At 37.2% G+C, this 13498-nt stretch overlaps 1 protein-coding gene across 3 annotated transcripts in view; it reads right to left on the bottom strand.

Annotated features, from left to right (window-relative positions):
• LOC110839358 (uncharacterized) overlaps window positions 1-10878 on the bottom strand; it is a 97938-nt gene extending 87060 nt beyond the window's left edge. Inside the window, exons 1-2 of one of the 3 annotated variants that reach the window (XM_022083488.2) lie at window positions 10721-10878; window positions 10246-10503 (exon numbers count right to left, since the gene is read on the bottom strand). In XM_022083488.2, the coding sequence (XP_021939180.2) occupies window positions 10246-10503; window positions 10721-10741 (279 nt within the window). In that variant the 5' untranslated portion in view covers window positions 10742-10878. Of the gene's footprint in view, window positions 1-3413; window positions 3509-3734; window positions 3851-10245; window positions 10504-10720 lie in introns of those variants that run through there. The other 2 variants (XM_022083489.2, XM_022083490.2) reach the window with 2 other exon arrangements.
• Between the last annotated feature and the right edge of the window lie 2620 nt (window positions 10879-13498).

Raw genomic sequence — 13498 nt, 5'->3', positions numbered from 1 at the left:
GCCAATTACGGAGCATGAACCTTAGATTTTAATACCACACGAAGGCGTTAAGCAACTAAACATGTTTAGGCATGGTAGTATAATTACATTTCTAAGTTGTAATATGTAGGACCTAAACAGAGCAGTAGTTCTCGGAAAACCCAGTGCAGGATTACTGGTATGTTAATCAGGAAAGGCAGAAAATTACTGCCACCAACAGCGAAGACCCTATCGTAACGTTTCAACTGCGTTTACTGAATTCCAACGCAGTGGTTGTAGTGCAGACCACAACACTCCAGAGTGCTAAGAAGATATAATAACGAGAACAGGGCTCTCACCTGGCAAAGGATATGAACCAATCGCGGGCTATATTTTGACTTTGTCCAACATTCGGGTTCCATAACGCTGGAAAAGTTGATATTTTTTTACTGTCCGATACAGGTGCGAAATACTGTTGGTGTGCCGCCAGGGATGGTAGCGAATTAGTTCTTAAACAAACTCCGTGGATCAAAGCTCTTGAAAAGCTAATAATCGCTCAACTAGCGAAATTCCCTGCGTTCTATGAAACCAGAAAGGTTCAATATCGTTAAAAATACTGTAATGCTGGACTCTATCCATCGTCACCCCACCTTTTCACCTGCGGTTGGAACCAGAGCCAGTTTTCCGAACATAATGTTCATTTAAGACCATTAGACGATAGACGAAGTCCAGAAATCCAGGTACTCTACTTGTAATGTCCATCCTGAGAAGGCCCCCTCCCCCTCATTTGAGATCACATTTAATATTATTCTCCCTACCTTTGCCCAGGCCTCCAAAGTGTTTCGCTTCATTTCCTCTGCTTATAAACAACAGCAGAATACTTTGAAGAAATTCAGTATCTGCCACTGCCCTTAAACAGAAGACATTCAGTTTTCTCTACACAGACATGAAATGCGGTTTGTTTTTAGGAGAGAGACCGTGTAGTAATGGAAAATCATGAAAACGACGCTTTAATGAAAAGAATAAACGGGCAAGAAATGCGAAAAATTGCGGATAACAAGCTTCAGAACTAAATATGGCTGACCTACTGTTGACAAATACAAACAGTGGACCAATATTAAAAACATATCTTATCTTCAAATCCAACTTCACTACACACAGAACCAGAGGATCTTTCTCCTGTGGTAAAGCGGCCGGAGCGCGAAGCTGACCTTGGCAAAGAAACGCTTTACTGATCGCGTAAACTTTGCTACGAGGCGGCTCGATTACCGACTCAAAACAATAATAATAAAATTTATCGTGACTTCCGGAAATATGCTTTTATCGGAGTAACAAAGGGACAGGACATATAAATGTAGCGAGACCCGATATGGTTTCTTTCACAAACAAAACTCCGTTACCGTCAACACAGGAAAATCTGTACCCTGATATACAAATAAAAATTACAAAAAATGTAAACAGGCCTACTAGGATGTACTTGTTGAAATGTTATCGGCCCGTCGGTACTATATCACAAACTTCAGTATAATTCTGTCTTTCCTTATCAACCCTGACGGTTACAAGATAAATATGTATGAACTGTAGTTGCTAGTAACACCTTCTGCACGTACCAACAACGAACCGAGTTAGTTACAAAGAAGCCATAGAAAATGTATTAAAATTAACATGAGGCATCACTCTGGCACATGCAAGTGTTCATCTATTGTCATTATAAAAATAAGAAACAACAAATCCACAATTCACGGAGTTTTCATGTAAATTTCTACTTAAAAAGTGCACTTCCTACCAACTACTGACGTCGAAGAAACGACAGAGTATTAAATATCACATAAAAGTGGCAGATCCTGCATTACCTTTGTTCCATGCTGTATATTTACATACAAATACGAAACTCTGAAACAAGATACTGCTCCTTGTAGCTACGTGAACGGTGATGGGGCGGACAATCTAGGTCAATTTCTCGCCATCAGGTACGACGTAACGCCAGTGTCCACCGATACCCGTATCTGGTATACATCAGAGACTATTTCCCCGGGGGGTAAAAGGGCTGGGAAGTATAAAGATGACCTCTCATCAGCTGCAGCACGCATGAGTACAAGCCGAACAAACTAATACAAGTGAGATTTCAGTTTCTCGCGGCGGCGAGGATGAAGACGGCTGTCTTCTGGGATATTGCGCCGTGCAGTATCGTAGTTGACAGACGTTTCGGAGGTGCTGACTCCATCATCCAGGTAATTATTGTTGACTCATCACCTTGATTATGTAGGCAGTACGCGTCTCTGAGACATCGGTCAACTTCTGCGAGACAACACGACGCAACAAACATACCCGTGTATTCTCATTTGCTGGAAAACAAGTAAACGGAGGGTGTCACGCCTGAGGAAACGGGACATGCAACACAACAATTCGCACTACCGCCGCATCTGAGCGCTGATTTGATGGACTTCAGCTAATTTCGATTATTGGATCAATAAACAATTTATTATACACAGGCACCGCTGTGGGAGGTTCCCCGGTTCGTATTTCGGGTGGGGCACCATCAGCCATGGCTGACGTCTGTCGTAGTTTTCCTGTCTCTTCAAGCAAACACCGGAATAATAAACATCCTGTAACCGTATACAATTCCTCCAGTTCTTCCTGCAGAACCATTCTCTAATTTCAGTTAACTTTTAAATAACCTATTAACACGTAGTCTGCATGCAGCGTGTACAGCTGAAAGTACAGGCGGATGCATAAAAAAAGTATGATGGATAGAGGAGGGGACGTAAGAAGAAACAACAAAAACAAATTATGCGTGCCGAGTGCAAAAAAAGTTGGTATCCTTGGTGCCAAGAAACACACACTGCAATATTTATAATAATGTGTTATGTAGTAATGATTATTGGCCATACCAATACTAAAGGCGAATGCACATTATAATTCTGCCTCTGATAATTTTAAAATAAAAATTACAAAGAAATTAAGCTTAAGTATAAATATGTCACATAGATCCTTCGAAACCGAAGTTCATCTACTTTTTTTCATAATACAGTCCATGTCCCAAGAGAAAACTCAACTCCGCCATTACAAAGATCAACTGTTTAATGTTGTTTACGGAAATTCCTGTTTACAATGAGAATTATGCAAGAGCGTAAGCACAAAATGAGGAGTTTCTGAACGTTAACACTAATTACCACTGGGCCTTCAAGGTACAACATACTTTGTTTTTGGTACATATTGCTCAGGCATGTTACGCTGCTGTTCTCAATGCAGAGCCAATATTGCTTTTATTCATATAGGCCTGCCTGTTGTAGACATGCCTAAATGTTTAAATGTGCAGACAATCATTCTTTGAGGCGTGCCAGGAAAAAAGTACTGCTTTTGTTCCCACTTCCCCTTTCATGACCTTCTGAGGGTGCAGCCGAAGAAGAAAAAGAAAAGAAAAGGACGAAACTTAACAGACAAAACGGACATACCTGGACAATGGATGGCAATATCAGCGGTCTTCTCTTGGCTCACAACTACGAGTTGTGTACTTTCTGTACAATTTGTCAAGGTTTTGGTATGTTCCTTGCGAAGTCAATCAAAAATCTATCCTACAAATATTTTTTAAAAAAAAAAATTTCAAACACATCTCGGAGCCTGGATGTACAGTTTCCGGGACCTGCCTACGTCACCAGCTCGTGGGTAAGAAGAAAACAAAGCCAAAATAACCATAACCGTTATCAACACAGGAAACGGGGAAGTGCGTTGCAAAGAACGGACGATAAAAGAATGGTCAGTGTGTGCTTCCTTACCTCCTACCCCTCCCTACCCTCTGGCCATCTTCTGACGGACCTGTAACACAAGTATTCGCCCTCTGAAGGTGAGGTCTTGAGACAGTCTTGTTTTCCGCTGAGGGGGTCCAACTAAATGTCTACGGATTCCAGGCGAGACAGTGGATGTAAATGTGTGTATGAGAGAGAGTGAAACATCACGTGACCGCTTGTTATGCGGGCATCGCGGTTTTACCGTTCACGGTGGTAACTCCGCGAAGGGCGATGACGTGTGTGCGATTATATCCTCAAAGGAGAAGCTATCAAGTAATGTATTTTATGCAGATGACGACGGCTAGTTCTGGAAGTTACATTTCAGAATTATTATAAACATTTCATTACTTATTAAATTCAGCTGATAAAATTATCGTTCTCCTGGGTTCCACTGGCGATTCAACCGCCTACCACGTGACTGACGCGTACTTAACTATAGAACTGTATAAATTTTATGTTTCTACCGACTGTCTCGTCTCCGTGAAGGGGGTTACAGTTCCGGATTCGGAACTGGAAGAAGCCTGAGACAATAATCCGTAATCGTTGAAGAATAAAAAAATTTTAAACTTAAAAAATTATAGAGTTCACAATTGCAGCATTCGCAGGTCGTAAATCCCAACAGAATGGCTGTAAAATCGGTAAATTCAAATTAATGTTTCACCAAATGCAATCTTATAACACGTATTAAAGACAACCCTCTCGATTTAAACGTAATATAAGTATCTGGGTTACTGTCAAGGCAGCAGGACAGATGGTGGAGTTGGAAAATCCTAATGACTGCTTTCAAATACGATAGGTGGAAAGAACTAAGTCATCGCGGACATCTTGATCGAGTCGAGAAGCCCAGTATATAGTTTCCTACAGTTTTTCCCCGTTTCTCATACTATTCATGGACACATCCCTATAGCCTGTACAGATTCGCATTCAGAATTATGTTCGTTTAATACAGAATGAAAATATTGTATGCTTGCTTTCCAGTTACAGAGGAACATGGATTACGCACATATTGTGCTTACGGTGGTATAAAATCGTAGATTCGTGGATTCAGCGCCAACCTATCCCGAAACGAAAAAAAACGTGTTCTCAAAATGACAAAATCTTGTTTTAAAAAGAAGTTTAGATATGAAAAGGTCAACATTCAAACCAAAACCATAATTTGCTTCTTTAATGACCCTATGTAACAACGGAGTTCTTGTTAATAAAATGTAAACACTTCGAGAAATAAATTTAATCATGCTATTACGAGTTTGTTTTAAGTTTACCATTTTCATATATTTGAAACTTCAATTTTGTGTGGACTTTGCGATAATACGTTTGGGCTGCCTCCAGATAATGCTTTAAGGTGCCCTACAGATAATGCAAGGTCTGTGCCAGACAGTCGCTTCAAACATCTCAGCAACATTCCAAATATTAATAACTTCCTGGTTGTTATTACTATTAAAGTTAAATTCTACGAATCAAATAAGCCCGAAATGAGGAATGTGAAAACTATTTTCCTTTTCTTTCAAATGCTGATATCAAACATTGGTCTCTAACTGAGACCGCTACTTAATTTTAAACTTGATTTTTATTAAATTTGCCTCATGCATTTTTTCCGACACACTTAAAATTAATACAAACACTACAAGATACCAATGTTTAAAAAAGCCTTTCTATTATAAATGTGGCAACACTGTGCAGGCAAGTCTTCTTCTGCTGCTGCATGTTGGAAGATTCATCCCTCCAACCGTTTCCAACCCTATTCCCCGCCCTGAACCCTTCCCCCTAAGCTAAAGCAACACCGAACTTTTATTATCATGGAGACGTCGTTCAAAAATAACTTTATTCATACTGGAATTATTGCGTTCTTGTCAGACCTCTCAGATTATAATAATGGTATAATAATAATAATTACTATTATAATAAGTAACACATATTAAAAACAAAATGTATTTCGGAAATACCTGCTGCACTATGTACCTCAGGGGCAAGATTTGTCTCGGGTACATAGATGTAAATACCCTATAAAATGGTGAATAAATGGAATAGTGTCATTAACCACCAGCAGCGAGCTATTCTCAGTACGTTAAATAACTTAGAATAACGAGAAAATATAATGTGTATTTCATTAGCTCAGTAAATTCCAAAGGCTAATAAGCAAGATAAATATAAAACATAAAGACCATCTTCTGGGATGTTATGATCACCCTGATGATGGAGGCAACCGGACAACACAGCGCAACATCCCAGAACACGGTAATCTCAACATTAGTAGACGTACGAATCTGAAATCTCACACGTTATATCTTCGCAACAATTATAAAAAAGAAACTAGACAAGTCTTTAAAACTGCAAACAGTCAAACCAGTCACACAAGTGAAAACACAGAAACTCCATTAGACAGTAAGGTTGTTGTTTATAAATAGTGTTGGCCTAGAAATAAACACTAGTAAAACAAGCCATATGTTCGTCATCAGAATGCAGAACAAGATAACATAAAGACACCTAATAAACAGTTTATAATTATATCAGTGTTCAAATACTTGGGAACGACGACAACGAAATCAAAATTACATCGAAAAGAAGTTTTTGGAATAAATTACATTCGGTTAATGTTTTCTACCGTCCAGATCACAATCTTTTGTCTTCCCTTCTCCTGTTAGCTTAAAATCCCTCCCGGTTGTTTTACAAGGCGTGAAACCAGTTTTCTCATACTAAGGAAACAAAAGAGTGCTTAAGAACAAAGGATAGATACGATATGAAATTGGTCCTTTAGGAAAGAAAGTGTGAAAGTGTGGAATAAACTCGTTCGGGACAGGATCCAGTGATGGGCTGTTGTGAATACGGTGATGAGCCTTCGGGTTCTAGAAAAGGAGGGGAATTTATTGACCATTTGAGGGACTATCAGCTTCTCAATAGACACTCTTGGTCACGAACTTCGTTAATGAATAGTTGCCACGTCTATGGTAGGAAAATCGTTGATCATGAAATATTTGTCAGCAATAATACGCGTGGGTGCATACACAAACATTTATGTTTTTATATAAAAAATATAGCATTGCTTGTACCATAATAATGAAAATTTAAACATACTTGGGGAATAGGTACTTTGGTACTTCTGCTCTTTACAGTACACTTCGATCAATATATGACGAAAATATAATTCAATTCTAGCTAAGACTTGTAACTTTCCCGTAAATTTTCCCTTTCTCTACTGCAGAAAGTAATAAAAATACAGTTTATAAGATCAGAGTCCCCTAAGCCTAGTATAAACGACTATTTACAGCCATGTTCATAAGGCAGAGACGGAGGATATTTTAACGAGGTTTTAAATTTCGCAGCAGGCACTAGGCGGTATATGTAAAACATTTTCGGTCTTTCAATGTTAAATATTTAAAACCAGTACAAATATAGATCGATTATACAACTCCTTCAAAATTTATAATTCGGTCTAATATCAAAACACGGTATCTTAAAAATTCGCGAAATTTAATACAGAAAATAGGAGCCAAGCACATGCCAGTTGTGGCGAGCTTTCTATTGTACTAATGTTACATTAGGTCCTTCGGCTAATAAACGCATGGAGAATGAGTAAGAGGAAATATTAGTCTCCAACAAAGACTTCAAATTGAACTTCGAAATTTACACACATTTTGAAAAGCATGCACTAATTCCTTTCGTGAATTTCTCAAGGTCTTCGAATATTTCCTCTTATGAAACGCGAATATTAAAGCCGTCATCATGACGTTGAACATCTTCTCAGATTATTTATATTAAATTAATTTTAAAACTATCCCTCTACCTACGTCTGCATTTCCCAAGTGGTATTTTGCCATGACATTTTCCAAACTAAATTCTGAGTACGTGATGTTAATCGGACCACCACTGCGGCCATGAGAACACACCCACCAAGTAAGAAATAATTCTATCATACGTTTCTGATAATAAACCTTTGTTCGGAAAACCTTAAGGGAAGACCTTGGCGTAGATGGTAGACAGTTATGAAGATCAATATCTGAATCCTGAAAATGTGAGGTAGATGTAAATTTCGTGATCTGGAAATCAGGAAAGTGTTAATAAATTTATCCAGTACATGATAAATATATTTCCATGTTGACAGTTCGGCTCACAGTCTTCTACGAGACCCGACGGTTTATAACCACGCAAGACTTCGCATTCTCATGGCGACAACATGAAGGTGGCTGTCTTCTGGGGTGTCCCTGCACGGCGCAACATTCCAAAGACAGCCATCTTCGTTCACAACCTGTTCACAGTAGCCCGCCACAGGTCCCAAAGCCACATGAATCCGGTCCACACCTTCATATTCTACATCATATTAATTTTAATAATATCACCACCAAACATGGCCGACTTGTTACAATCCCGCTTCGTAACTCAGGACGCTCCAAGCTAAAATCTGACTGCAGACCGGATAACCTGAGGTTTTTCGAGTTTTTACTCACTCCCTCCAGGCGAGTGCCAGGAATAGTACCTTAAGATCGGCCACAACAGCTTCCTGCCATGTAATTTCTAGTTTATTAGTCATTAACCATCCTATCATTTCGACCCTATATAATCTGAGCTACTGACCGTCATTAAATAAACTACAAACAAATTAACACATCGCATCAAAATAAATAAAGATCCAGGTCATACTTTCAAATCCTATTTCCAAAGATCCACTTTCCTGTGTCAGTGTTAAAGACAAATTTTAAGCAATCATGGAGGAACCACACATGAGACAATGACCTACTTTTATTCAATTATATATTATACATTCATTGACGATATGCCACAAGGTAAAACACCTAACAGAAAGAGAACTGTACTGCATTATAAACGTATTTTTGATGTCCGTGGTAATTATCACCATCATCAATGTCACCGTTTTTATGAAATAAATGTTATCTCAGCCGATAAATAAACCCAGGTCCCTCTACTTATGATAATCAAGACAGGATGTCTCACTTTTTCGTGGGCCCCGTTATTTCAATACATATTCCACTGTTGCACAATACACAACACGTTAGAATAAATAAGAATAATTGATACTGGCAAACGATACAAATGTAACACAAGCAAAAAAAACGAATGTTTTAAAAAACTCGATTCAAAGCCAATCACAACACACTTATCTGGAAATATTCCTGAAGGCACTTTTCGGTGTTTTCACGGCCAACTAGTCACCATTATCTCAAATCTGAGTCAAAATGAGGAAAAAAATACACTTAGAAATAATCTACAACACCGGGTTAAAATTTATTTTTGTCTACCTCATGACAAAAAAAAGCTCAACAATAAACACAAACTGAAAACAGATATATGTTGTAGCTGATATACCCCAATGACGGTGACCAAGGCTTGTCCTGCTGTGTTGCCTTGTGGTTGGACAAGTAATTTACTAATTATATGTGTTCCAAACTGTGTGGCATATGAAAAAGGCAGTTCATTTTGTTCCGGCAAAAGATTATTGAAAAAACATAGGCACTCCCTTTATCCCCCCTGACATGAATCACATCACGTTGACTCGGCGAATGGCACAACGCTTGGGGCATTATTCTTCGGTCGGGAAATGGAAGTAAAACAAGAGACGCACAGCAGAAAGAGTAGGAGGGAGAGAAACAAGTGTACGAGGTGTATGTGTGAGTAAGAAAGAGAGAGAGAATACAGAAGCGTAATGGGAAATGAAGAGAGAAGGGGGGAGTGAGCCAGAGAGACGGGCGAGGTATGTACAGAAAGAGGGCCACAACAATAACATGCTACTTTTATCCAATGTAGGATATGATTTTTATAAAACGCAAAAACTACATTGCTGCTCCTGAAAATTTCCCTACGGCAAATTGGCTAAATTTAGACTTGACGAGAACACATTCCGTTTTCATCCCGCCTCCAGCAATTACTACAAGAACCGACAATTAATATTCAAAATGCAAGCATCATTTTGACTGTAATAGAGTAACACAATGTTACTTGTGATTATGATGTATTATCATAATATAAATTTGTATCATCCCTGAAGTTTCAAAGTTCGGTTAATAGGTTTCATTTATTGCCTTGCGTAGGCAAAGGCCCTATCTAGCGCATCTCAAGGCCAACATGTTTTGCTTCAGCGCATAGCTACGTACTCCACTATTATGAGCTCCAGGCCCCGGTTATGCAGTAATTGATAAATCAATATGGCATTCTACTCATATTTAATTATTTGTTAGTAGAAATTCTAATCTATGTTCATCAGTCATTGCTCGTTTCCATCCTTTGCAATGCCAGTACAGAAATCATAAAACATGTGCTAATATCGAACAAACGAATCAATAATCTTGTAAATTTAGCACGACATTAGGATTCGTGTTTCATCAGTCTCCTAAAAATTACACAGATGAATAAGAAAAAAGTAACTCACTCCTTAATTTCTCGATTAGTGAATACGTCATATGCATGCTAGTCGATAACAAAATTCATATACATATATATGTATTCAACTCCATTACCTGATTTAATTTATGTATTATTAATTACTCACCTCTCCATGATCATCACTCCTCCCTTCAGGTGTGTTTTCTGGTAGAAAATATAATCGCAAACTTGACAACACTTGTTCGCTATTTTTGTCTATCCACAAAAGTTGCAATTCTCCAATGCTAATTAAGTCTGAATCACTCCATAATTTGACGAAGAAAAAATCACTCAGAGATAATATTTTATGTCTTCCATTCTTTTTATACTTAAAACCTTTGTAGAATGTATATTGTCCATGGTGTCCACATGGTGCACCAATTAGCTGAAATTAAAATAATAATAGCCTTATAAATAAAATTCCTGGCACTCGTAGTTCGAGTTTGGAACGCACTTTTCTTGCATTCATACAGCGGGATACAATGGTTCAGGAATTGTCAATAAATATCGCCCATATTATCTACGAAAATCATTTAAGAATTATAATATTTGTTGTAATACTTATTGAATATATTTAAAATGATATGGTATAATTTACATACCTGTATGTAATTAGTATCCATTATAAAATCGAAAGAAATCACTGAGCTCACACACAGCACGCCACAAGCACATCAGTCTACTTTGTATTTACTCTAATTATGTGACGTCACCGATACTGTGTTTTCTACCCATGATGCTTTGTGGCACAAAAGATAATAATGGCGAACGGTGTAGACACATGTTTCTTATGGAATTAAATCGCCTGAGCACATGCTATTTACTTTAGATTTTTCTTACGGTATAAGAAGTGTTGGGTTATTTTTTAAGAAAAAAACTGTTTGTGGTATTATAAACATGGAAAGAGGTATCATGATTTGCTTGTAATTAATACGTAGGTATAAATGTTAGATTTTACAAAATAAATTAAAGGTGTTTAACGTGTGGACTCCATTTTCAAGTGGCAAATAAGATGTTGAAACATCGATAATAAAATACACTTTTACACACTCACAACTCAACATTGACTTTTAATGTTGTAATAGTATAATCTTTATATGTATGGGGAAGAATGAATTTATATGCGTATGTAATAGAGTAGTGACATGTATACAAGATGTATAAAATGCAGGCTTAATTTTCAGAAGGCAACCATTGCATTTTATTTTTGGACATTATAAATAACTACGCCGTTATCAGTGCAGACATTTCACATACAGATTTGAATTTTGGTTGAGAATATTTGTAAAGGATGTTACTATATTAAATATGTGATATGTTATGGATTTGAATATCATTACTATTTATGCATTTTGTTTTGTAGTTGACAGAGTTTACATTATCATTGGGATGTATTTATGTAGTTGTAGTTTATTTAACAGTGCTGTCAGTATCTCATACTACATTGGATCAGACATATGATTTTGAAAGATCAGTGGCCAGTGTATAGGAAATGATATTGCATAATTTATCAGCTTCCCCAGCCTTAATATTGCAGGCCACAAGCATTTTCTTGTAAACAGATTTTTCTTACAGCAAGTCACATTAATGAACTAAGATATATGTTAGTTTCAGATACAAATGCCTGTGGAATGGATGTTAAAAGTGCCATCGTATGCAACAGATATTACATTTTGATTTATGCTGTGGTTCTAGGTCATATTTCTACTTTGTACAAAGAAAATACTCATTGAATTCTAAATATTGTTGGCATCCTCAGTGTAAATTGTACATCTCCTTAGCTAATGATGTTCTGTATCTTCCAAATCATGAGACAGCCTCAGCCTTAACTTGCTGAATTGTCTGAAGTGGTACAGGAGTGACTAGCAGCCTGTCATCAACCACGGGTCCAAGACCTAATGGGAATAGCCATTGTTAACACTTACCAAAGCTGAACTAAATTGCGTTCTTTGCACAATACCAACATGTACAGAGGACATTAAAGACAGATGTGTTATGTATAATTAGAAACTAAATTTAGTGAAGTAAGGAAACTGACTCCATTATAATTAATTTTCTTCTTTAAAATTCACAAATTATGAGAACCTTGACAAATATTATAGGTTATACATTGCATTTATTTATCATTTTGCAAAAGTGAAAAAGTCAAGGCCCTTTGAAGCTCAACAATTTGTGCCTGATAAGTCAGTAAAGAAAGAAAACATTTAAGATGCATGTTCATGCATTTTGATTAAAACTGTGGGACCATACGCATTGGAATGGAGTTCACTCGTTTCGTTTGTTTGGAAGATAACTGGGTAAGAGTCAATGAATAAATCTTTCATTGATAAGGTATGCTTATGTTTCTACATTGCTTGCAATCTGTTGTCACCCTTACAAGGACAATACTTACAGTAACACGTGCGTAGCATTTTTGCAATATTTATTTCAACTAGGAATAATAAGAATTTGCAAAGAATGCTTGTGGAAAGTGTGTATTATAGAATGGATTACACCGTTCCAGTCTTCTTCCTTTTTACACAGAAATTATGGATATATAAAACCATTTATTGTTGGTCACACTGAATGTAAGTGAAAACTCACATAGATGCTTAAAATCTGTAATTGAGAATGCAGTACTGGCAAGACATGGACACTGAGACGCATGGAAAGCCGTGATTTAGATTGTAGATACCTCGAACATGTCACACCACACACGATGCTTGTCCCATCTCCTATGAACTCTCACATTTTTTCAGTTTTTCACACAAATGGATCCTTCAAGGTACTTACCAGTTACAGTTGATATACTCAGCTTCTGGCAGGTAGAACTTGTGTGCTTTATCATGAATAATGAAACAGGAATGTAATTTTGTATCCCCTTCCAATTGCTTGTGATATAAAGTCTAGCCACCTTTGACTACTACAAACCATCAGTTCTGTTAGGTCATTTGACCAGTTTCAGATTCTTACAATTTCAGCAGTCATGTTTTTATCCTACAAGAAATGTGATTTATTTTCTCGCTGTAAGACACTTTATACAAGTATCACTGGTCCCTACTTGGAACAAGAAATGCTTACACAATTTATGTGCAGAAACATTCAGGAGCATGAGTCCTGAAGAAATTGCAGGATATTAAAATGGATCTTGGAAATGTAGGTCATAAACTAGATGGGATCACTTCTAGTCACATGTTCAGCAGCATTACATTTCCCTTTCAGATTCCTTTACCACAGAAATAAAATTTCACCTTGATTTTCTCATGAACTAAAAAGAAATTTGTATCAAGAAAATTGATGAGATACTTGCATAACTATTTGAAATTCATTATTTAATATGTGATTTAAAGCTTAAACTTATATGATATATGGATAAACTCCATTTAAGTTGTTTGTCTCGT

This window comes from Zootermopsis nevadensis, unplaced genomic scaffold (genome assembly GCF_977971745.1).
Source record: "Zootermopsis nevadensis isolate Lab colony 2312 unplaced genomic scaffold, Znev_1.0 Znev_ptg000008l, whole genome shotgun sequence".
NCBI lineage: Eukaryota > Metazoa > Arthropoda > Insecta > Blattodea > Termopsidae > Zootermopsis > Zootermopsis nevadensis.
Note: the sequence above shows the minus strand (reverse complement) of the source record. Positions and strands in the feature narration are given on the sequence as shown.